The 23892-nt window shown below is 37.5% G+C and overlaps 1 protein-coding gene across 4 annotated transcripts in view; it reads right to left on the bottom strand.

Annotated features, from left to right (window-relative positions):
- The window catches only part of LOC138129781 (optomotor-blind protein-like), a 68146-nt gene that overhangs the window by 19719 nt on the left and 24535 nt on the right, over nt 1-23892 (bottom strand). For 2 of the 4 annotated variants that reach the window (XM_069046079.1, XM_069046081.1), the window contains exons 3-4: nt 23519-23632; nt 22730-22883 (exon numbers count right to left, since the gene is read on the bottom strand). In XM_069046079.1, the coding sequence (XP_068902180.1) occupies nt 22730-22883; nt 23519-23632 (268 nt within the window). Of the gene's footprint in view, nt 1-22729; nt 22884-23362; nt 23477-23518; nt 23633-23892 lie in introns of all 4 variants that reach the window. The other 2 variants (XM_069046078.1, XM_069046080.1) reach the window with 1 other exon arrangement.

The raw sequence follows: 23892 nt of genomic DNA, 5'->3' as shown, positions 1-23892 counted from the left end.
CATTTCACGTGAATATGTCATTTTTTGTTCTTTCGTTACAATATCACTTTCGTTCTCGTGTCCTACATTGCTGTGTTCTCTTCACTCTTCACCATCCATTTTCCATTTCAGACAGATCTCGCATTACTCATAGTACTAAAATTCCTTTTTTTTTAAACTGTTCGACGTCACATTTTATTGTTGTCCTCTTTCACCGGGCTTGCCAGTAGTAGCTCCACGTCTCGGAGCACTGTTGTTGTTTGACATACCAACTACTCGTCTTAAGAACAACGTCCGATAAAACCCGACCAAACAGTACAAATTTTTAATTCCTCTCTCACGACCACCTTCACATCTCCGACGTCGTCGATCGGGCTTCAAATCGACCACTCGGAGCGGTCCGCCCGCCACCCGAATTTCTTTCCTGCCCCCCTCGCCGCCGAAATCATCACGGAAAAAACAGAAATAATCGTCGGTTCGATCAACGACGATAAAAAAAAAATAAAGGACAAGCCGGAGATCCCCGTGCGGAAAGAATGTCAGCCGGAGCCGTAGGGTGTCCACTTTTAGTGGGCCCCGCTTTTGACTTTAAAACACTAAAAGTTGACTTTTTAAATTATTTACGGTCGGAGCTCGTTACTTGTCGTCACCGAAACACATTAGCTGAGAAACGGTCTCTCTTGTAGGTACCTGGGGCCAGACCTTTGAAATTTTTATGTGGACGCTGGCGGACGCACGATTTTACTGCCCCTAAAGTACGTGGAGGAGGCGTTCGGGCCCGGGGAAGCTCACCGTGCCGGCAAAAAAATCGGGACACGGAGAAAAATATTCGCGACACGAATCGTAAATTTACTAAATAAATAAATAAATAAATAATCATAATTACTAATTAGTATTTAATAATAAAATAATAAATTAATAATTTTTTTATCCGTATGTACAACGTGAGTCATTGTTTTCTACATTTAATCTAATCTAAAAACGCGACAGATTTTTTTTTACATGTATACAGAGTGATCGATCAACACGTGACGTTTCAAAGTCATGTTAGGTAGCGAAAAGCTAAAAGGAAATAAATCAAAAATCTCTGGTGGAAATTTAAAAAAGAATTGTTTGCAAAGTGGCTCACTCCGTATAAATTGTCCCCCTCGTCGGGGGCGACCTTTCGGCACTTCCTGATCGCGCGGGTCCGGAGGGGAGCCGCCCCCCGTCCGAACACAACATTTCGTTTAGTTTTTTGTCGCAGTGTCAACACAAATCTCTAAGTAGGCTTTGCAATGGTTAATACTTGTGTAAATGTTTGTTTTAAGAACTTTTGGCTTGCCGCCATGTTTGAACAGTCACTTGTTTACATACGAATCAATTTAGGAGCGGGATCGAACGTTTTACTTCATATAAAATACATAAACAGGACGATTTCAATCACACTCGAGGGTGCCTTGCCCCCTTTTCCTGGAAGGTCGTCACGTCGCGATCGAAGCGCCCTCTGTCGGCACCGGACAGGTGCGAAAAACAACCGCATTACATCGAGATAACAGTAACAAAGTGACGTTAAGCCAAGGTTAACAGCCGTTGCACTTAACCTTTGTGATGTAATGCGAGCTGACCTTTAGCCGGTTCGGAGGCGAACCGTGCGAATTCGGTTAACCCACCCCGCGGCGGGGGCGGCTGTCAAACTTTCGCCGCCGTTTTCGGAGAGGGCGGCGCAACAAAAAAATCAAAAACTTTAGACGACGCATTCTGAGCAGGTCTTGACGTGATCGACATTGCCAGCTCCACTTCGCTCTTTAAACAAAGAGAAACGAGTTTTCTGGATTAAACGAATGTCATCAGCGGTAGAAAAAATTCTTGGGTGAAGTTCTGAAGTTCATCAGATCCGAAAATAAAACCTTCAGCGATTTCACTAAATGTTCAATTTAAATTAAAACGTGTCGAGATTCTTTGTAAATATTAAAAAATACAAAGTGTTCCAAAATGAGAGTGGTATCGTAGAGTGCTTGGATCGGAAAAAATAGTTTGCCACCTTTCGTCGATAAGGTCCCGCACTACACTACACCAAACATAACCTCCAAACCCTGGCAAGTGTCAAATATCATTTACCTTGGATTTACCCAACGAAAACTAGTCAAAACATTTTATTGTACAGTCGTGGACAAAAAAAAAGTAGGACAAGTCTTATTTAGAAATTTAGCTACAAGTGAGTTGAGTAAACCGGGTTTACTATAATAAATAAATAAATATTTTAATGGTAACCATAGAAAGAGTAAACAGACGTACATTAGCGAAAAAACATTGTCCTACTTTTTTCTGTCCACGACTGTATTTTATAATTGGTTTGAAACCATTACAACTGACTTAGTTAATATTGTTGGTTGATAAACCTAACCTCTCTTATACCTGTCATTTTGACGGTTCTTTATAGTTGGAATCACTTTTCTAGTATGCGTTAAAATTCAAAACACTCAAATTGTCAAAACCTACTACGATACCACAATCATTATGGAACACTTTGTATATTTGTTTGGAAGAAATAGTGAATCTGTTAACGCTTAAGAAAATGTCTCTAAAACGGGATGTGTTTTTAACGAAGCGTCGCCACTTTATACTATACGGGGTGGTTGACGTTACAAAGACAAATGAATCGCGCCGTAACTGCTACCGAACAGGTGGGTGTGCCCGTTCAATTGTACAAATCGAACGATTCATTTACAACCCGTCATTGTTGCATACAGCGTGTCCCAAAATCATTTACCACTTTCGTGTGATGCATCTCCCCTTCGAGATCGATCGGCATTATCGGGATGATTTTTTTTTTGCCATCTCCTTTCTCGAGCCGCGTCCCATTGTGGGTCCTTTAAACCCGTTAAACTCGACCGAGATTATCCTTGTAAAGGTGCCGCCGCATTATCCGTAGGCCTCCTCTCATTATAGGGATCACAATGGGCCATCTCGGTACTTATCGGGCATTAGACGGTGATTTTCGAAAAACATCTTGCGGTAGCCCATGTTTATACCTCTCGACGGTGGATCCCATTGTTCGGGGAAGAAAGGGCGCCCATTGTGTCGCTGTCAGATCGTTTCTTTGTCCACCTGTTCGGTCTAAAGTGGTGGCGAATTTCGGGGTGACCACCTACCGGCAGGCGGACGGACGGTTCTAAAACAAAACGCTATCTGCCCCCCGGTGGGCCGCCGCCGAATACGTAAATCCTGGGGGTCGGCGGTGGAGATCCCGTCTGGTGGCGGTTGTTCGTGCAACATGCTCCGAAGTGAGGTGTCTTAATTGGAGGAAAGTGATCACGAGAGATGACCGTGGAGATGGTACCGCATCGGTACTCTCATGTACCGCTTCGCATTTACACAAACGTCGTGGTGCGGTACCGCTTTTCTGACAGTTTTGTTTATTTTGTGATTGTTTGAGTTGAGAAGCTGGTATTTGATGGGATCTAGGTCCAGTAAATCAGCTTTCACATTTCTGTTTGCTCATTTGTCAAAACTGTGATATTACACGGGGTTTGCGCAAGCGACCGACATAAAGAACTGTTTTTATTGCAGAAATTCGGTCCATTGACAGATTCTCATCGGTTTAAGGTCGATACTCGACTTCGATCAAATTTAGAAAATTATTTCAACGACGGTTCCATCATCTTGTTAAAACTTTCAAATTTAGTTTCTCGTTAAATTACGATGACGGTTAAATTAGGAAAAAATACGTAGGTAAATGAAAAGCTGAAGCAAGGCGTTCACCAGGCCACAACGTACGCATCGAGCGGATATGATAAAAACAAACAAATAACTCATGAGTGAATGGTTGACAAGATAAAACGATAGCGCACGTTATTTTTATATTGTCTAACGGGTGACATGAATTGCTCGCTTGATAATTAGATAATTAATAATGTACGATTTATTTTCCATTGGACGCACCTAAATACGAGAAAATGCCAAGATAATTCACAAGTGACGAAATCACTGCAATTGTTCATAAATGATTGAGAGGTTTTATGTCTTGAAGGATGGAAAAAATATGATGTGCGGGATGCGTACGATGCGGACCCGTGAGCGCCCACCTTAAGGTGAATCTTGTGGACCACCTACTGACGAAGAAGAATGTTTTTAAAACAAAACCTTGTCAACCCCCCACCGATTTAATATGGGTGAAAAAAATCGTAAATTATAGGGTTGATTTGACAGGAATGTCAAAGAAATTTTGTTCGGTGGTAGGTTTTTGGATAAGTTTACTCGCACAACGTGACCCACATTTTAATTTTAATCATGGAAAACTTTTAAATTTATGTCATTATCATAAAGAATGTTTTTTTTTTTTAATTTAGCGTCGAAGTTGGCGTTGAAGAGTCGATTGTGAACGAACCACTCGTCTTAAAAACAGTGATTTTTCAAATTGCAGATTAAAAACACAAACAAGGCAAAAAGTGAGGTTAGATTTAAACAGCTGATCAGAATTGTAGTCTGGTGGTGCGTTCACAATAGACTCTTCAACGGCAATTTCGACGCAAAAAAAACATCCGTTACATTATTTAAGCTTTTTAAAATTTTGTAATAAAAAATGTAAACGTTTTTATTTAACAAATGATAATTAAAAAAAAAAAACGTTTCGAACACAAAGAAAATAAAAATGCGACAGAAAAGAAGATGTAAAATCACAGAGTTAGGTTATGACTTATTACGAATAAGAAGAAATAGGTAAGAAGTACCTAATAAGAAATCATAGAAATAAGGGAGATAAAAACACCGTAAGTATAGTTGGAATAGAAAAAAAGTGCAATGAAGGATGCAAACGAGTGAAAATTATAGGAAATAAAAATAGACGAACGAAACCGGTCGGTGGTAAAATAGGTAATAAGGTTTGTGGCAAAAGAAAAGTTAAACCAGCAAAAGTTGAAAAAATACCAAAGGAAAAAGTATGAAAAATGAATATTTAATTAAAAAAGAATGGAAACTGTTAAAGGCTAAAATGATAGTAACAGTAAGTAAGAGCAATAATAAGAATAGCAGACTAAATAATGAAAAAACATATAAAGAAATAAACAATGAAATAAAAAAAGCAAGCGCATTATAAACAATATGAAAAAGATCTGATAAGGGACAAAGAAAAAAAGAATAAAGTAAGCAACGTAAACCTAATAAAGACAGGAGATAAAAAAGAAAACCTTAAAATGGAGAAGTGATAAATACAAATTGCAAATAATAAAAATAGCGATCTTTAAGAAATAGTAGGTACAAGTGTAGTAAATAAAAAAATTAATGAAGGATAAAAAACAGAAAAAAAAAGATACAAAGATTTAAAAAAAATAAGAAATCATCTAAGAAAAAAGTTAAAGAGGAGCAAGAAAAATTAGATTTAAAGAAAACTGAGAAGGTCTATAAAGAAAAAATTTAAGATGAAAAAGAAGAAGAGAAATACCTACATAATTCAAAAACTAAGATAAAAGGGTAAAAATCTATTAAAATGAAGATATAATGAAAGAGTGTAAGACAAAGGTAAGATGGCAAATGACAAAAACTATAGTAATAAGGATGATGATAATTAAATTTAATAAAATATCAAGGTTAGAATTTAATAGATTCAATCTGAAAACAAGTGAATGCTGCTGCTCTTTTGACAAAAGCAAACAAAAGAAAATATGTTTAATCTATTTTTAAAACTAGTGGCGAATTTCTGTGACCACCTGCTGGTAGAAAGGTAGATTTTTAAAACAAACGCAATTTACCCCCTGGCGAGTTGAAGGGATGGAGAAAATGTGTAAATTATTACATTCTTGGCCGAAAGGTACAATTTAAAAGAAACAAAGATCCTCCTGCTGTGGTCGTCACTAGTTCGCATCTGTACTTATTATAATTTCTAATTGTTGTCATTTCGTATCGTAGATTTTTTTCTGATTTCACCTCTCTCACTCCCCGACACCACAATATTCTTTTCGCTCATTTTAATCTGCGACATCTTGCACGTTTCCCGTTTGAAAATAAATCGTATTAACGTTATTATTATTATCCGGTGGGATCTAGCAGGCGCCGGTTTTTAATTTGGACCTTATGAATAAATTTGATTGTGTTTTTTTTTCTCGACACACCCACGGCCGACCGAGACCGGTGATCGCGGGACATCAACGCCGCCTTGATTATGTAAATAATAGAAACGGTTTTATCAGTTTTCATGTCGGTTATCGCGGAAAATCCCTGTCGTAATTTCCCCCGACAACCGCTGCTGGCGCTGCTGCTTTTGGACTTTTTTTTACCCTCTCGGTATTTATATTTTCGTGACGAAATGTTTTGGTATTCTTCTGACACGGTCTTATCAATCGGCGCATAAATACGACAATTAATCAAGGAATTAACATTTAACAAACATATTGATAAGGTGTCGTGTTACGTTATCAGTGTTTGTGTTTCTTGTTTCTCACTACTGTATTAATGTCAGTCGTGTAACAATAATTGGACGAAATAATTAATAGTTTCCGTTATCAGCCGACGTTTGATATCGTGCCGAAAAAATAAAATCACCCAGTTCTATTCTTGGTTATTGATGTTAATTAGTTGTGTCTTATCGGCGGCACGGACTGCACGAAAAAAATTATTATTGTGAGATGATTTTTCGAAAAAGCGTGGTGGCTAAAGTCCGACACCGGATGATAACCTTCAAAGGCAAAGAAAGGATAGCGACGTGCGAATCTCGCTTTGTCTCTGTCTCGAGAAAAAAAAAGCACACGCGGAAAAAACAGGGGTCCCAGGGTTGACCCTTGGGGCGCACCTGGCTCGGCCGCGAGAACGGCGAAGACGAAGCGAGAGGGACGATGAAAACCAGGCAAAAAAAATGCTGTGAGCGCAGGCCGGACTTGGCACGGGTGGTAAGTGGCGCCATCAATCATCACTGTACGAACTACGCCCAGGGCTGTCTGCTAAACAAACATATAATTATGTATATGAACCTCTGTTTATCCCAGCCACTATCATTACCACAATACCTGACCACACCGGGCCACCCCCTCCCGCCCGCCGCCCACAGATCCCCGAAAACGATAAGGCCGACATCTCGTCGAGAGTCGAGAATTACTCAATGAACGAGAGATCGTATCGGCGCTGTTTAATAGAGGCGAATCACATTACGTCATAGTTGGCTTGTTGTGGTATTTCGCGAAAAGACGCCATCTTTGATCGGGGGGACTTTGTGTGTGGTGCGGTGGCGGCGATAGGATCGCACGGGGAAGAAAGGGGTGTACGGTCAGCTCTTTCGGGGTAATTTATTAAGAAGGTTATTTCGAGAAAAATTAAAGGGTGATAAGGCGCCATTTTAAAGTCGAGGGTTGTGCCGCGGCCATCTTGCTGAAAAAACTGCGAACGTTTTTGTATCGATTTTTTTCGTTAAATATAAATACATAGGTATGGGGATAAGTTAAATTGTAGAAAAAATTCTTTGTTTGCGAGTTATTAAGTGATTAAGCATTCTACTCTTAATTATCATGGAGTCTTCCTCTCACGGTGAAAGCTTAATTGTAAAATTAATTTTAACAGTTGCAATTAAAAACTTGTACCTATTTGCATTTCAATTTAAATAGATTTAAGATTTGAATTTATTAAATTTGTTTGTACGTTTGGTGTTTGATTTAATTACTGATAGACTGTTAAGTAGTACTAATTGAAATAATTAATAACACAATTAAAAATAGAACCAAGACTCTTATTCAAATGTTTCTTACTCTACAAGTATTAAAAAAATAAAATGAAGTTATGCCTCCTCTATAATTATTATTTTTGAGCAGCGACCAAAAGAAATGTGTATGTACCTACCTACTTGATTAGAATTTAACTTTTAAAAAGTACTCTTTTGTTAAGTAGGAAGTATTCATAATTATGAAATTAATTCTCAATTCTAGTACAAAATAAAATTTTGTCTGTGAAATATGTATACAGGGTGTTTCTGAAATAGGTGCATTAATTTTAACTGGTAATAGAACTTATCAAAAGGAACAACTTTTCTCTCTGCCATTTTGGCGAAATCGTTGCGTAATGGCTTAAAAAAATAGAAAAAATTTTCCTATAACCGTTTATATCTCCAAAACTAAGCTACCTAAAAACGTGAAACAACCAGATTCTTACGAAGTGGATTTTTTGCTATACGGGTAGATTTATTTGAATTTCGATTTCGGCGTTAAAACACGTTTTCTGGATGAAAATGGATGTTTTTTTTTCATATTAGCGCTGATCTCAATTAGTCATTGCAGTATTTAGTGGCGTGGGGCTATTTTAGTGAAAAATCTCTCCAATTTTTTTTTGGAATTGAACATCGTTTTTCGGCAAAATGGTAGATAGAAAAGTTGTTCCTTTTGACGAGTTCTATTACCAGTTAAAATTAATGTACCTATTTCAGAAACACCCTGTATATTTTAATTTTATTTAGGAAGAAATAATCTTGATGAATTGATTTTTTGATTTAAATGAATGTTAAAATAATCACCTATACCTAAATAGGTACTTTAAATTCAAACATTGGCCGTGTTTCTTACATGCACTTGTAACAACATTAATCAATTAATAATCAGAATTAAATATTAATCATTTTCAGAGAAATCCACTGAAGGCAGTTTGTTCAAAAGGTTACAAATAATTTTAAGTAAACAAATGAATTGTATTTTTAAAATTTAGAAATTTACTAGCTTAATTTTTAATTTAATTATTTTTAATATTCCCCCTACGAGACGTAATAATTATAAATTAAGCACTATTAAAATTCAGTTTATTAATAATTTAAATTCATCATTTCATTTTTTTCCTCACTGAGTTTCCTTATTTGTTTGATATTTTAATAAAAATTGATAACAATTACAATTTCGTTTGGCAAATTTATAGGTATAATTTAATGTTATTGTTGATTTTAATTTATGACAAAATAGTAGTAGGTCTCAATTTCAAATGAATAGAGATAATTGGATTTTTTTTTAATAAACCGATCCTTAGCTTGAAAAATAATACTTTTGACTTTGTAATTATGATATTGACCTATAACCTTATCAGAATTTATCTTCTTAATTGCAATTGTAAAAGTTATCAACGTAATTATAATTAATACAATTTTTTTTATTATTAAAAAAAAAAATATGAGGAGATTCACTGAGACTCGTCCTGACCGGAGAATTTAAATTGTTCAGTAAAAAATACTAAGCAGAAACACATTGCAATTAGTAAAACTCGTGTCTGTAAAATTAATTAAGATTAGCGTAGGTATCTAGTAATTAGTACAACGTGTTTTTCTTACTTCCAGACCAATTTAATTTTTTTAATTTTTGACAATTCCTCAGACGCGCTCAACTTTTGGCAAACGTACCAAAACTGTGTAGTGTCTTGTACAACATCGCCAAATTAGAAACAACAGAACCGAATTAGTATCGAAACGGAGCCAACTTTGGAAAATTTCCCCAAATGTCTGAGTTTCTGAGACGTTAATTAATTAACCGATCCTGTCTCGCTATGAAGACGTCTCCCACAAAAACCGATCCGACCTGCCGCCCCCGCGCCGCTCCTCTCGACTCGACCAACCCTCCCCGAACCGAACGAACAACACAAAAAGACAACCGTTATCTGATCGGTATCAATGTCGAACAAATTCGGCACGAATACATTATCATTTACAAGTCCGACCAGTTCGAAACCGATCACTAAATTATCCCCGCATGCAAATAGCCGGGGTACGCTGCTGCCGCCGCCACCGCAACCGCCCCCGGGACCGCGGCCCCGAATTAACATAAAAGGGTGTTGAGTTATTATCACGAACGCATTAAACGGCCGGAATATTTCAGCGACGGTGACAGTTTTCAGAAGTTTCCCGTTTTGTGTCTGACACCGAGGAGGGATGGAAAGCGAACGGGGGTCGGCGATGGAGGAAAAATTACGATTGTGTGCGTGTCGGGCGCCGTTTTTCAGAAGCTCAGCCAGTTTTTCAGGAGGACAACGCCGATGTTCCAGTTAAATATTTGCACAACGCTGCAGACTGGGAGTTCGAGTGTAAATATGTGAACAGGCCGGCTTTCTCATGCCGCCAGACTGACCCCCGGTGATCGTCATCGAGACGGCCGCGGCGACGGCGGAGCGATCGTGGGGGGCGGGTGGGCGGCGAGAACCGCGACGGGGGATTCATCTCTCTCAAAAAATCGAGCAAAAGACGAAACGAGAAAATGCGAGAAGCGCACGTAAGAAAAAGGAAAAGAAAAATGTACGGCAAGAGTGCTAAAATGTGCAATAAAAAAAAGGTTGATTGTGGGTCGAAGAAAATGGGGTAAAAAAAATTAACAAGAGAAAATGCGAGAAAAAAGATGTTGAGTAAGAATAAAGAGTCAGGTAAAAGGTTTAAATATGTAGAAAATAACAAATAACTTAGAACTGTGGGGACATACATTAATCACAAGATTTCCCGAACTTACCTAATTCAATCTAATTTCAAAGTTAATTAAAAGTGCTTTTCCATTTTTTACAATAAAAATATTTAATTAAAATGTATTTTCTTAAAACTTCATCTCTACAGAGAAAAAAGGAAAACCTGTTATATTCTATCGGGTGTTCATTGAAATTTCCGGTAAAAGTTGGCGCTGAAGAGTCGATTGTGAACGCATCACTCGTGTAAAAACACAAACAACCCAAAAACTGAGGTAACATTTAAACAGCTGATCCGTTCACAATCGCCTCTTCAACGCCAACTTTGACCGGAAATTTAAATGAACACCCGATAGTTATACAGGGTGTTTGAAAATTGCTAGTACAAAAAAATACTGGTAATTGGTGATGGTGAGTTAAAGTCATCGGCAAAAATTTGTTTTAATAAAAGTCCTCTAGTTTTCGAGATAAAAATTACTAAAAATTGGGTTAAAATTGTTAGTACCATTGTTAGTTGCCAAAATCTTGCAAAAAAATATTAATTTTTCATATTGTTGTATAGTCCTTCATTATCACGCTTGGTTACCAAGGTTTAAAAAATACTGCCCCGCCTGAGGCGTAAAATATGCTGGGATAGGGTTACTTTATCCCTTTTGTTTAAAAAAATTAAAAATTGGTTTTTTTGGATTTCTTAGGGCTTCTAGATGCCAGAGTTTTTTTTTGTACTAGCAATTTTCAAACACCCTGTATAATATAGGTAATATATGCCGGGTGACTTTTAATGATTGAGACAAATTTAGTGGGTTGGCACTCCCGAATAACCGGTACGTCTAGTCATTTGTCAAAAAGTTGACTGTAGATTCGCTTTTTAGATTAAGATTCTAGGAATAAATAATGACAATTTAATTTGTTTTGACTTTTGAACTGTCATATTTGAATTTGAGAGTCAAGTGTACCAACATAAAATCGTAAATGTGTTGCCAACCGAATAAAAATATTTCAATCAGTAAAAGTCACCCAGTAGTATAGTGCTAATAGGATCGGGTGTTCATTTAAATTTATCCTCAAAGTTGGCGTTGAAGAGTCGATTGTGAATGCACCACTCGTCAGTCTGCAGAGTAAAAAGACAAACAACGCAAAAAGTGAGGTTAAATTTAAACAGCTCATCCGTCATCTGCGATCCGTGGTGCGTTCACAATCGACTCTTCAACGCCAACTTTGAGGATAAATTTAAATGAACACCCGATATAAGTAAGTAGTGAATTAATTTACTTTTAATATTCTTCTGATGAATCAAGTGATTCTACATTTTGCACTTAATTTTTCACCAATTTAGATTAATTGACTTCAGTGGTTTAATTATCACAATGTCTTCCTTAAATCATGGGTTGAAATTCTAGATGTACAGTTTTCTTAAACAAATTGCAATCTTTGATGTCTTCGACACGATTAACTGTAAAAAATATGTTTTGTTTTTCCTTAAATGTAGGTATGCTGTGACCACGTTCTTTACATTCTACAACAACCTATTGCATTATTAATTAACCAACAGCGCTGCTGGAATTATTAGTTATTCTTCATTAACGCTACTTATCTTCTAAGAAATAATGCTTTGCAATTAAAAACTTGACCAGTTGCAGCATCGCAACTAGCATTTTTTTCTTAATTACAAAATTAATCGATCTAAATGCTTTCAATAGCTAAGCGGACGTTATAGCAGCATAGAAAATGCTTAAAAAGTTCTGGAAATCGATAACACTAAAATTACAGTTTTGGGCAAGGCGTTGAAGAATAGAACAAAAAATACTTATTAGAAATTCGGAATAGTTTAGAAATTTAAGAAAGAGACTGCAAAGATTAATTCTAATTGCTTCTCAAGAAACTAAATTAGTCCGTTATATCTACAAAGTGTCTATGAAAGAACGTATATCAAGAGTCCTGTGGAATTGTGCGCCTCTACAATTTTATTGTGTCAAACTATGCCCAGCCATTGAATCAGATGTCAACAGTCAAATGTCAAATCATTAAATCTTATCGTCAGTTGTGAGTTTGACATCTTAGTTGTTTTGCTTGTGATTTTCTTCTTTTTCTGTATTCTAAATACTTTTCACCTTACGTATTCGAATTCCACTGGATTCTTGACATACTTACATTCTTTTATAGACACTTTGTATAGGTATTTAAAACGTCAGTGTACGTTCAAATTGTGAAATAATGGCAACATTGTATTTTTCATTAAACTTTTCAAAACGAACTCGAACAGATCATTTACATTTTTCTCAACCCTTATTTCCCCAAAAAAATAAGCAACTGACACTCACATAGCAGAATTTCGATGTTATCAAATATTGGCAACAAACAAGAAATCGGAGGAATGTCCAGAACATTTTGATTGTTTAAATTTTATCAAAAATCCAGATCCGTCTCTGCATCAAATTCCCTTGTCCGTCGCGACAATCAAGTTCGCCCCAGATTAATTCCAATCATAAAAGCAATAACGATTCCGATTTGTGCTTGAAGAAACGAAACAAGCGTCGCCAGAACCGGCTCTTGTGTAAAATTTTCGAACCACCCCCGTCCGTCCCTGGACTCTCCATATCGGTGTCTGTTTAGCGGAGCGCAAACTCTTCTCTTCGCCGTGAGACAAACTAACGTGTACAGGAACAGATTTTTTTGTCGGCCTCTTAATTTTTGGCTCATCGAATTGGAAAGTCAAAGGGGCCGGCCGGCGCCCGATTCTGGCCCTTACGCTTCGGAAATTTACGATGCCGAGAAAAGATGCACACAACAAGCAAATTATCGGACCATGTTCGACTTAACTACGCCGACTTGGTTCTCCTCCATCCTTTTTGCCCGTCTCGCAACCCTTCACCACCGGCAACCGTTTTTTTCCTCTTCTTTACATTTTTTCCGGCACAAAGCCGACGCGTGGGAAGCGAAAAATCCAAATTCAAACGGATCGCGGGCGGCTGTGCTCGCGTCACGTGACAAACGTCCAAAATCGCGGCCCACTCGTCTCGATCAAAATTAAAACCTACAACAAACGAGGAACTTGTCGTGGATCACGTGACGAGTGTCAAAAGTCGCAGCCGCCTCGATTTGATTCGAACGTTTTGTTCTCTGCGGATTTTTTCCAAAATCAATTTTTTTTTTATTTATTTCCGTGCCCCACCCCTAAATTAGATATTTGTCTGGCGTCGATATCCGGCAAATCCGAGGTAAATAAAACATTATCCGTCTCCCGTCCGTGTCGTCGCGCCCCCACCCCCGCCGCCAGCCGCCCCCCGGCTCACATATATAGCCGGATCGCGTGCCACGCTCGCATAAGGCAAACACCTCGAAAGCATTAGTGGCCATTTCGAAGTTGTATTAACACTCCGAAATTACCGACGTAAAAAAAATATCCGTGGTGAGTTCATCCGAAAGGATGGCGGACGTAAGGGTGACTTTCGGTAGGTACGAGACGAGGGGGTCGAGTGGTGGATGTGTGCCGTATTTTACACGAACGTGGACCTTAAGACGGGTGCGCTTTTCGGTGGTGCAGCGTCGCGACGACACGCGATGCGTCGGGACAGATAAGATGGGGGTTGATCCGACGCGGGGGTGGGGACGGGGGCGATCTTCTCCGGAACGGGGGGACGACACGGAAAGGCGACGAAAATGCGACGGCTACAGAAAAATTAAGTCGATTTGAGAAAAAAATAAAAATATTTTTTTTAATAACAAGAGTAATAAATAATAAGAGTACAAGAATTTTTAAAAACAAATAAGACTAATTCCACGGTTTGTGAACTAAGTTGGCATCAAGTTACATAACAAAACTAGTGCGGTAATGTGTTTGTTTACGATCGTTGTTCGAGAGACCAAGGAAACGCGACTACTTCGACTTTTAAGAATTTTAATTTGTTACAACCTAGAATGATGCGACAGATATACATACTCGTATTTCAACCAAACTTCTTACTGAAAGGCCGTAACGGTTGTCTTTTGGCCCTGATGAAGCGCCTTGACATAAATAATTAAAACCGGCTGAAGAATATATTTTTGACTAAACAACTCGTGGAGGATAAAAAGCGTGTGAAGTACATATTTATATTTCCATTTTAGAGAGTTATGATCGTTTTAATGGTATCTCTTAGGCTTTAGTGAGATGTCAAAATTTGCTGAACATGAACCGAAGAGAAAAATTTTCGAATTAAAAAAATCTCTTCAAATCAAAGTAAAAACATGAACAAAACCAGATATGTTTCTTCGAATTGCGTAGCAAGTTGTAGGCATTTCAATACTGAATTTTTTAAATTTAGAACTGGTAAATTGCAAAAAATCGATAGAAAGGTAAATTTTTGGAATTTGTTAATTTTAATGAATTAAATAAAACTATGAAAGAGTTCTATCTCCTTTTGTTTTTGAACTTGTGTGTGTCATTTTTCAGATTGAAAGGGCGAATTATGCTTGTTGTTTTTTTGGAAGCTAAAATTTGAACATGTCATTGAACAGTAAACAAAACTAGATTACTCAATTCTAGGGGAGTTATTATTACTTTCAAAGTTTCACTAGATATACAGGATGTATTAAAAATGGCCCATATTATTTACATCACATGATTCTATGATAAAATACAAGCAAAAAACTGTAGTACTTAAAAGCTGTTGCAACATCGCAACTAAGGTAACGAAGACAAAACTAGAAGTATTTTATGTTTCATCCCATCAGTTACAGCGTTTTTTGTCATTTCAAATATGTATTTAAAATAAGTGTGTACAATTTTAGAAAATATCTGAACGCTAAAAGTCGAAAATTATTATCTCTTTCCTCTGAACTTGCGGAGCAAATTATGAACATTATTTGATAAATACAGGTGTCCCAAAAATGGCGTACCAACTACTTACTACCTTATCGAGGCTGTTTAAATGTAGGTACATGAAAAAAATATGGAAAAAATGTTTCCGACAAAAAAATCTATTATTTTTATTATTATTATTAACGATAATACAATGTAAACAAAGATATATTCATACATTATTACCTTGTAATGTTACCGTAGAGGATTTAAAATAATTTTTTCGATTTCCAAAGCTTCTAAATTCTCTATTATGCAGAATTAGATATTGGTATAACTCTGTTTGTGAGGCCGATGCAGCTAAGCCATAAAACGACCGAAGCGCTGACAGATTCCAGTGCGTCCAAAACATTTCATGAATAATTAATTATTAGCAGAAGAATTAATATTTCTACGAAGATGAACTTTTTGGATTTCCTGCTCTAAAGTAATATCCCTTACCTAGCATCTTCCAAACATCATGTTTTCTCACTTTTACGCCCGCACACAGCTTTCAGAACGAGGATGGCCAGTTGGTTAACGTAAGCCGAGCGCAGTATCTTCCCGACAAAAGAAATTCGCATATGCGTGTATTAAGCGGTGATTATTATTGATTTATGACAACCCAGTTTTACGACTTATTCGCAACAATATCAAAAACCGACTTTAGTGAGTGACCTTGTACTTCGTGATAATATGTACGATTAGACGTAGCTGTCATGACAATTTCATACAAATCAGCAAATAAGTCCAATAGAATTTTTTTAACATTTTTCTGGCGTTTACGGTAATCTCTTCTACACCGTAGTGCACCGTTAGTACGCCATTTTTGGGACACCTGTATTTAGTAAAATAAAATTTTCAAAATTGCCGCCATTTTCATTGGAACCACTAAAAGGTAGTTTCTTATTAGTGAAAAATATTTAAAAATCGTATCCTTTTGAAGCTGTCTAGAAAAGAATTCCACTCATGTTTAAAATAAAAAGTAAGAGCCTAAAAAATTAGATCTGGGCCCAACTTGCAACACAGCTCAGATGCTAATAATTTTCTCACCACATTTTTTTTCTTTTTGTCAAAAACAACGGTCAAGATTTAAAGGTTCACCACTAGCACGTTCCGAAAATAACTTCAAAAAATTATGAATACAGAATAGAATATACAGGGTATCTATAAATGATTGTCGGGTCAAGCCAGCTTTGGAAAAAAATATTATTGTGCCGTTTTTTTGAAACAGATGCCTAATATTAATTCGTTATTAACTCTCACTTCTGACATTGACGTTTTGTTCGTGCTTTTCAGTCCAGTTTTCGTTCTTTTTATTCGTTATATCACAGCTAATCAGTAATCAGTAAATCAGTTAATAAACACCAAAAATCTGTAATTTTCAATACAAATTGCAAATACTCGTACGTCCGCTTTGGGAGCTAAACAGACTGACAGAATTTATGAGGTTAGGTTTTGATGTTTAAGTTTTATTGTACCTTTATTTTTTTGATGATGGTTTATTCAATTAAACAGAACACGTTAATTGTTGTTTCTTACTTTCGAAATGGAAGGTTTATTAATGGGTGAATGGACATATTCATTATTTGATTGTAAAAATGAATTCTGGGCGAAATATCCAGATAACATTCTGGATCATTTTTGTGAACAGGTTTTTAACGACTGGAACAGTTAGCAAGGGTAAATTGTCAGGATGGCCACCAATATCTGATGAAATTATCGAAGATTTGAGAGAAAGAGTGGAAGAGACTGCGCAAATATCCGTAGCCTGTTTATCTCAACAATCTGGTGTACAATCTGTATTATGCATATTGTTAAATAAATTTAAGATTTTTTTTGAAAAATCTGCAAAACCTATTTCTCCTGAAAAACCCAGTCTAGGTCGTGTATATTACTAGCATAAAACAAAAAATGTGAAAACAGACAAAAACGCAGTACCTATTGTATTATTGTAATTACTAGAAAAGTGGTCAACAGATGTTTCCCAACAATGAGATATTTATTTATGACACTGCAGTTGTAAATTTTGGTCATTTTTCGCTCTTAATGTTAAAATTGGACTAATTAAAAAACGAATAATTTTCTTTTCATGCGAATTTCGTAAATGTGTTCTTTGAATTAATTGTGAATTATGAGCGCGTACGAAAAAAAATTTTTTTTTGCTCAAATTCGATTTTTTAAATTTTATGGCTCTGAATAAAGTGATAAGTGAAAATTGATTACACACATTTGAAGTCTTATATCAAGGGAATGTAACCCTAAAGTTTCTTAATTTTTACTAATTTTTTAATAGGGTTAATCGTGCTGACGATAAAACTTATCTCACCCGGTATAGCAGCATACAGAGACAAGGTGTTCTCAACATTTATCCATTAGGATTTGGTCTTATACCAATTACTGAATATAGGTACACTGTGTGGCAGTATGACGGGAGGATGACTATTCCCCTGTTGAAGGTGTTGATATTAAATATATTAACGTTAGTGGGAGCAAAACATAGTTGAAACTTGTCTCAGGTTAAAAGCCAACAATCTAACCTAAAAATGTGACATTTAATATTAAGCGGTACAAGATTTGACAAGTTTTCATAGCAAGCTGGACCAGACAATAATTTATACACATCCTGTAGGTACTAGGTAATTGTTCTTTTTAAAGATAAAATATTGAAAGTAGTGACAATTTTGTAACATCTGTCCAAAAGCACGGTGCAAAGTTTTATTCAATTCAGAATTCAAAAAAGTGGACTATGAATTGGACATGACGGTAAAAGAATAATACCACTTTCTCCTTCCTTGAATATTTCGTCTGGAACGATTTCTAACATTTTTTAAATTCTTAAATTTTTTTGAAAAAAGTTTCAAAACTGTAAAAAAACCCTGTCGCGTACCTACCACACTCCGTCAAATATTTTTTTGATTTTTTTTTCGTTGCAACACCGATAATAATCACGAACCAGGTCCACCGCCTTGACGTTGTTTTGTAACTGGAAGGTTTGTACTGGGTGATTCTTTTTTTAATTTCACGTCCAGCAGCCGAGTATGACTCGATAGTAACGTAAATTTTTTAAAATCACCTGACAGAACACCGGACTATCGGGAGCCCGGAGGTACTCCATAGCAACGGACGAACTAAAAAATTACTTAACTGAGAATAAAAAAAGCGGAAAATCTGCGGTTCGAATGCCCCATTTTCCCCATATTACTGTCATCCAGTTTCGCAACTGCACCCACCCCCGAATCAATTTCCCCACGATTCAGCCCCCGCACCGAACAAAGCAAAATCGCCAGTTTTACCGTCCCCCGACCGCTAATAAATCCCTCCGCGTCTCTGAATAATTAAGAGCATAACAACGTTCGACCGGCGATCGACATGCAACTCACAAATCACTGAAATAACGCGATCCGAAGGTGTCATTACGCGGGTACGCACAAAATGGCGGTCTCGATCCCGAAAAAGGCGCGTCCTGGGAGTCGGGCACTCCGTGGTCGATACGAAAGGACCCTAATGACGTATTACAATAAACGTTACATTCATTAGCGATCATTAAGCATTGTTTGTCAACTTTTAAATGTAATGTAGATGGAATAATTCATAAGGATTTTTTTTTCGGGGTCCGTATCATTACACTTGTCGTTTTGGTATTCAGCGTGTATACAAACACAATCGATCTCGAAATAATAATACAAAAGTTATTTGTCATCCGTCGATAAATAACATTAATTATGCAACAACGAGGAAATTGTTGTGGCGCGCTCAGCGTCTCCGGGAATTACCGTCAAATCGGAACACTCGGTATAGATAGCAATGATAATGGACGGGCGATAGGATCTGGTTGCTTTTGTGGTCGACAAACAAATTTTCGACCTTCGAAAAAATAGAAATGTGCGCGCTAATGACGGGAGGACCACCGACGTCCATTATCATTGTCTCGAAATTTTTTTTCACGTCGTATTTTCTTTTATTACTGTCGGCTTATCGCCGCCGCCAGATAGGAAACGGTGGCACTATTACTGGAACAGAGTGGAAACCGCTGTATTCGGTATCTAAATTGCTTCGGGATATCTCTTATTCGGCTACTGGCATTCGGGTACCTTTTAGATGGGTGGCGGGAAAAAAATTATATTTAGTTAGTGGGGGAGGACAACGGTGTTGACACCCTGCGTGTCGCCTTTCGGACACATTTTAAGAGCACGAGGGCGAATTTAGATTTTGAGAAAAATAAATGAAGCTGAGAAAAAAAAACAAACATGTCACGAGTTGTTTCGGTAAATGCGTCTGCCTGGCCGGAACAGGTTTGCCAAATTCTTGAAAACATTTACATTTTCACCATTACGGTCGTTACTGACCACGACGTAACTTGCAAAAGGAAATTTAAATTTTATTTTTTGGAAGTTAAAAATCTGTCAAATTTTTGAACATCTTTAGCAATTCAAATTTTTTTCTTAAACTACAATTTACAAAAATAAAAAAATATTTCTACTTTGCTTTACTAATTCCTGAAATTTCAGTTGCTCAAGTTTTCATTAGACTAGGGACTTTCGCGTGGGTTGGTAACAGACATTTTTCACAAAAATGTAAGGTTATATTTACTAAGTTTACTTCATAGCTTCACTCGTTACCTTGACGCCTGACGTCAAACGGCTGATGTTGCCAATGTAACAAAAGCTAAAAGTTACCAAAAACAGTTTAATAACATGATTCATTATTAAACTGTTTTAGATATAATAATGTACCCATTTGTAACGCAAAGTAGATAATAGTTATTTATGCAACAATTGCAAAAAGTGAATGATTATTGCACGCGACGTGAAAATTGTCCCAAGAGCCGCAGGCGAGTGGGACAACACGTCGAGTGCACATTTTTTCTACGATCGAACAAAAAAACGAGAAAAAAACAACGATAAACAACAGTTCAGTCCTGTGCGTCGTGTGTGAAAAATACAATAAACACTCACTTTTTGCACGATCGTAGACAGACTGTTGACAGACTTTATTGCACTAGTGCAATTAAAAGGCACTTTTTCCACTAAAAACAATGCATTGAACACACACTTTTTGCACGATCGTAGAAAAAACTGTTATTTGTTGCGAGAAATACAAAAAATAAAATTATTACTATCATTTTCTTACTTGCTTAGCAAATTAAGGCTATTGCTGTAATGATTATCTCTATTAAGATTGAATTTTCAAAAATTTTATAAACTGGATTAAAAAAGTTGTTTTTCTATTTTGCGTTTATAACAAAACTATTACAGTACTCAAAAGAGTGCGCTAATAGCTGATTTGAGTGCTGTAATAGACCAGTGCAATTTATATTTTCAAGTTTGGTAACTTTCAATGTCAAATATCAAATGCCAAACGCCAAATCACGCTAAACAAACGATATAACAATAACTTCAAATTGAACTTTCAAATGTTCCACTGTAACATTTGTATTACCAATCACCATAAAATTCCCCAAATTTTAAAACTGAGATTTTAGATTTAAAAAAGGCGTAAAATGGAAAAATAGTGTAGGTACGATATCTCGTTTTTAGGGCATTTGGTAGCACTTGCTCTTTCATGGCACTCCTCGCAAGCTCGTCATGCCTAAAACCTGTGCGTACTACAAAATGCTTCTTATAAGAGATACTCGTATCATAGTATACTATTATTTACTTATTCCCATAAAGCTAAAACTAAATTGAGCGCCATCAGTTAATCTATTTTTAATTGAAACACATACATACTTTATTAATACATTCCGAGATACATAGTTTTAGCTGGATTGACTACAAATCTCACTATAATATTTAGTTCAAACTGACAACGATCCCATTTTCCTTCTTCTAACACACCGTTGCCCTCCGACCCCATCCACGACCCCCTCCGCATCAACTTCCCGTCTCCGCCTCACCCCCTGGGAATCTCCCGCGAAATTTAGTATGCAGAGACCTCCGTCTTGCGTCTCTCGTGTGCGGTGTCTTTTTTTTTCCCTCCTCCCGTGCCTTGTTCGGTGTTAAATGCATAATATATGGTGTGGTGCATGTCTTATTCAGGAGACAGGATAACCCCGCCCCGGGGCGTGACGCGAATTCACTCGGGGAGACCCTGTATATTGCCACCCTCGACCCGCACGAAAAATATCGAGCGCCCTTCTGACACCGATCCGGCGAGAGGACGCGCTCTCATTATCTAATTGAGAAGCGATCGCGGGGCGGCTTCTCTAGCCGCCACCGAAGACTGCACTGCATTCCGAGATTAAAGATGGGCCGCCGCCGCGAGGGAGACGACGCTTTTAAAGGGCAGGGGTTGTTAAAAGCTTACGTGTACTTAGTGCGGGGGATGATGTGCCGCATACACCGCCGGCTTATACTTCTCTGTAAATTTGTGTAATGCGATTTCGGGGCGCGCCGCGCTATCAATACGGCGAGGGGCGACCCACCGATATACGGGGTGTTTAACAGATGGGGTGCCAAGGAGGAATCGGAGAGGGTTAAAGTTTAATCGATAGAGCGGTGCTGCTGACAACGGAAGAAACGAAACTGATCGAAAATCGCACGATATTGTAGTCAAATCTTTAACCTACATTCAGTTGACAGTTTTTAAAGTCAAATCTCCAACGAAATCTTTGAATCTCAATATTTGTAATTCTTTCCAATTCCAATGTGCAGAGTTGCTTAGTCAAATTTGACTCTTCAGCAAGTCACAAAATGTCAAATATTTTAGTTTGCTTGTCAAAAAAAAAGTAAAACTTTTGACTATATCAAAACTACTAATCGACATTTTTTATTTAAATCTTTTGAAGTCAAATCTCCAACGAAATCTTTGACTATCAATTTGTAATTCGAGTGTTCCCTGATAAAATTTGACTCTTCAGCAAGTCATAAAATGTCAAATATTTTAGTCTCATTGTCAAAATCAGGTCTTGAGGAATATTATGAAACAACTCGTTGAGCAAAAATAGGATTAGATCTTCGGATTAGTGTCAAATCTGGAGCGGAAAATTTGACCATCTGTACTTGGGCAAAAATGTTGAAAAACAGTCAAATTTTCGCCGGAGTCTTTGACTGTCGACGTCGATACGTTCTGGCTTCAAAGTGATCAATTTGTGGCAGTCGGACGAGGTGCCCGGCCGAAATTGGCCCCGAAACAGGCCATAAACGCGGTCCCTCGGCCATAAAATTTTCGAAACCATGACGAAACGCCGTCGAGCATCTTCAATTTGGTGTCAATGCCATCGTAAATCCGTCCTAATTGTAGATTTGAGAGTTTCCGTCCGAAATCAATTAATCCGCCTCTTTATCGGGATGGCTATCGCCGGAGTGGCCTTTTTGGTCGACGGTTCCAGTAGCACCGAACCGAATTAGCTTTGCATTTAATACCGTTCGAGATAGGTGGTCTCTGTACTAATTAAGTGCCACATAAAGACCCGGACCCGACTTTATTGTCCGAATTCTCCACTAATTGTCTCGTTTCGACCCACATTTCACGTTTAATTCCGAGGATAGATAAAAAATAAAACAACAACAAAAAAAAAACAAGAAGAGAAACGAAGAAGATACTCACAAAGCCGTGCTTGTCCGAGATGTTGTTGGTGAGCTTGAGCTTGTGGAAGGAGACGACCTTCTGCATCCACTGCTCGCCCGTCGACGGGCTGTCGGGGTGGATGTACATCCTCTTGGGCATCTCGGGGTCGGCCTTCCCCGCCACCATCCACCGACTGAAACCGGAGGACGTTGTAAAAACGGAGCCCCACACGACAACTCATGCAAGCTAACGTACAGGAAATAACAAAAATGTTTCGGAAATGTTCCGAAAACTCGGTGAAGAAACGCGATTTTTGTTATTTCGTCGCACCTACTGGTTTTTGACAAGAATTACGCATGCTTCGTGCCTTTCAAAAAAACACACAAAATTCGGGCATCTGTTTTTTATTTTCGAAATTTCTGACTTTTGCTGGGACTCGGAGTTCACGACGATTTTCAAAAACAAACACCCGAATGACAGTTTCGTATCGAACAGAACGAAAATGTGAGACGATGAAAATCAAAAGAGAAACTGAAAAATTGAGTGACCCAGCGCATCATCGGTCTGTCGCATACGAAATTTTTGCAAAAGAAAAAAAAAAGAGGAAATCAAACACCAATGGTATGAGGAGGTAAATAATAAGTAAGAGTAGGAATTTTTTTATTGTCTAACCTGTTGTGGAATTTATATCTACAATCGTCAGCAGCTACGATGTCCATTAGTAGGATATATTTGGATTTTTTGTCTAAGCCCGATACGCGTACTTTGAAGGCAGGAAACATACGCCTGAAACATTGAGGTATGTATTAGAGATTTTATGGAAATCACCTGTTGTGGAATTTGTATCTGTAGTCGTCAGCTGCGACTATGTCCAATAGGAGTATGTATTTGGCTTTCAGGTCCAAGCCGGACACTCTGAACTTCATCTGAGGGAACATTTGTCTGCAAATACACAGGGGGCTCACGTTAGCTCATCTACTGGCTCTCGCCACACGGCACACCCTGTATAAATAAAGTGCTTGCCACAGACAAAACACCCCATTCAGGGTGTGCACTCACAATTATCGAAAAACCTTTCAAAAAATCTGCAATTTTTAATTTGCCGGTACTCAAAATACACAATTTTCAAAATTTTCAAGAACTTTAGAAAAGTATATTACAGATTTGGCATCATGGCCAATTTTGCAATTACAAACGTGAAA

The sequence above is a fragment of the Tenebrio molitor genome, chromosome 4, assembly GCF_963966145.1.
Source record: "Tenebrio molitor chromosome 4, icTenMoli1.1, whole genome shotgun sequence".
Classification (NCBI taxonomy): domain Eukaryota; kingdom Metazoa; phylum Arthropoda; class Insecta; order Coleoptera; family Tenebrionidae; genus Tenebrio; species Tenebrio molitor.
This window is presented reverse-complemented; position numbering and strand designations above follow the sequence as displayed.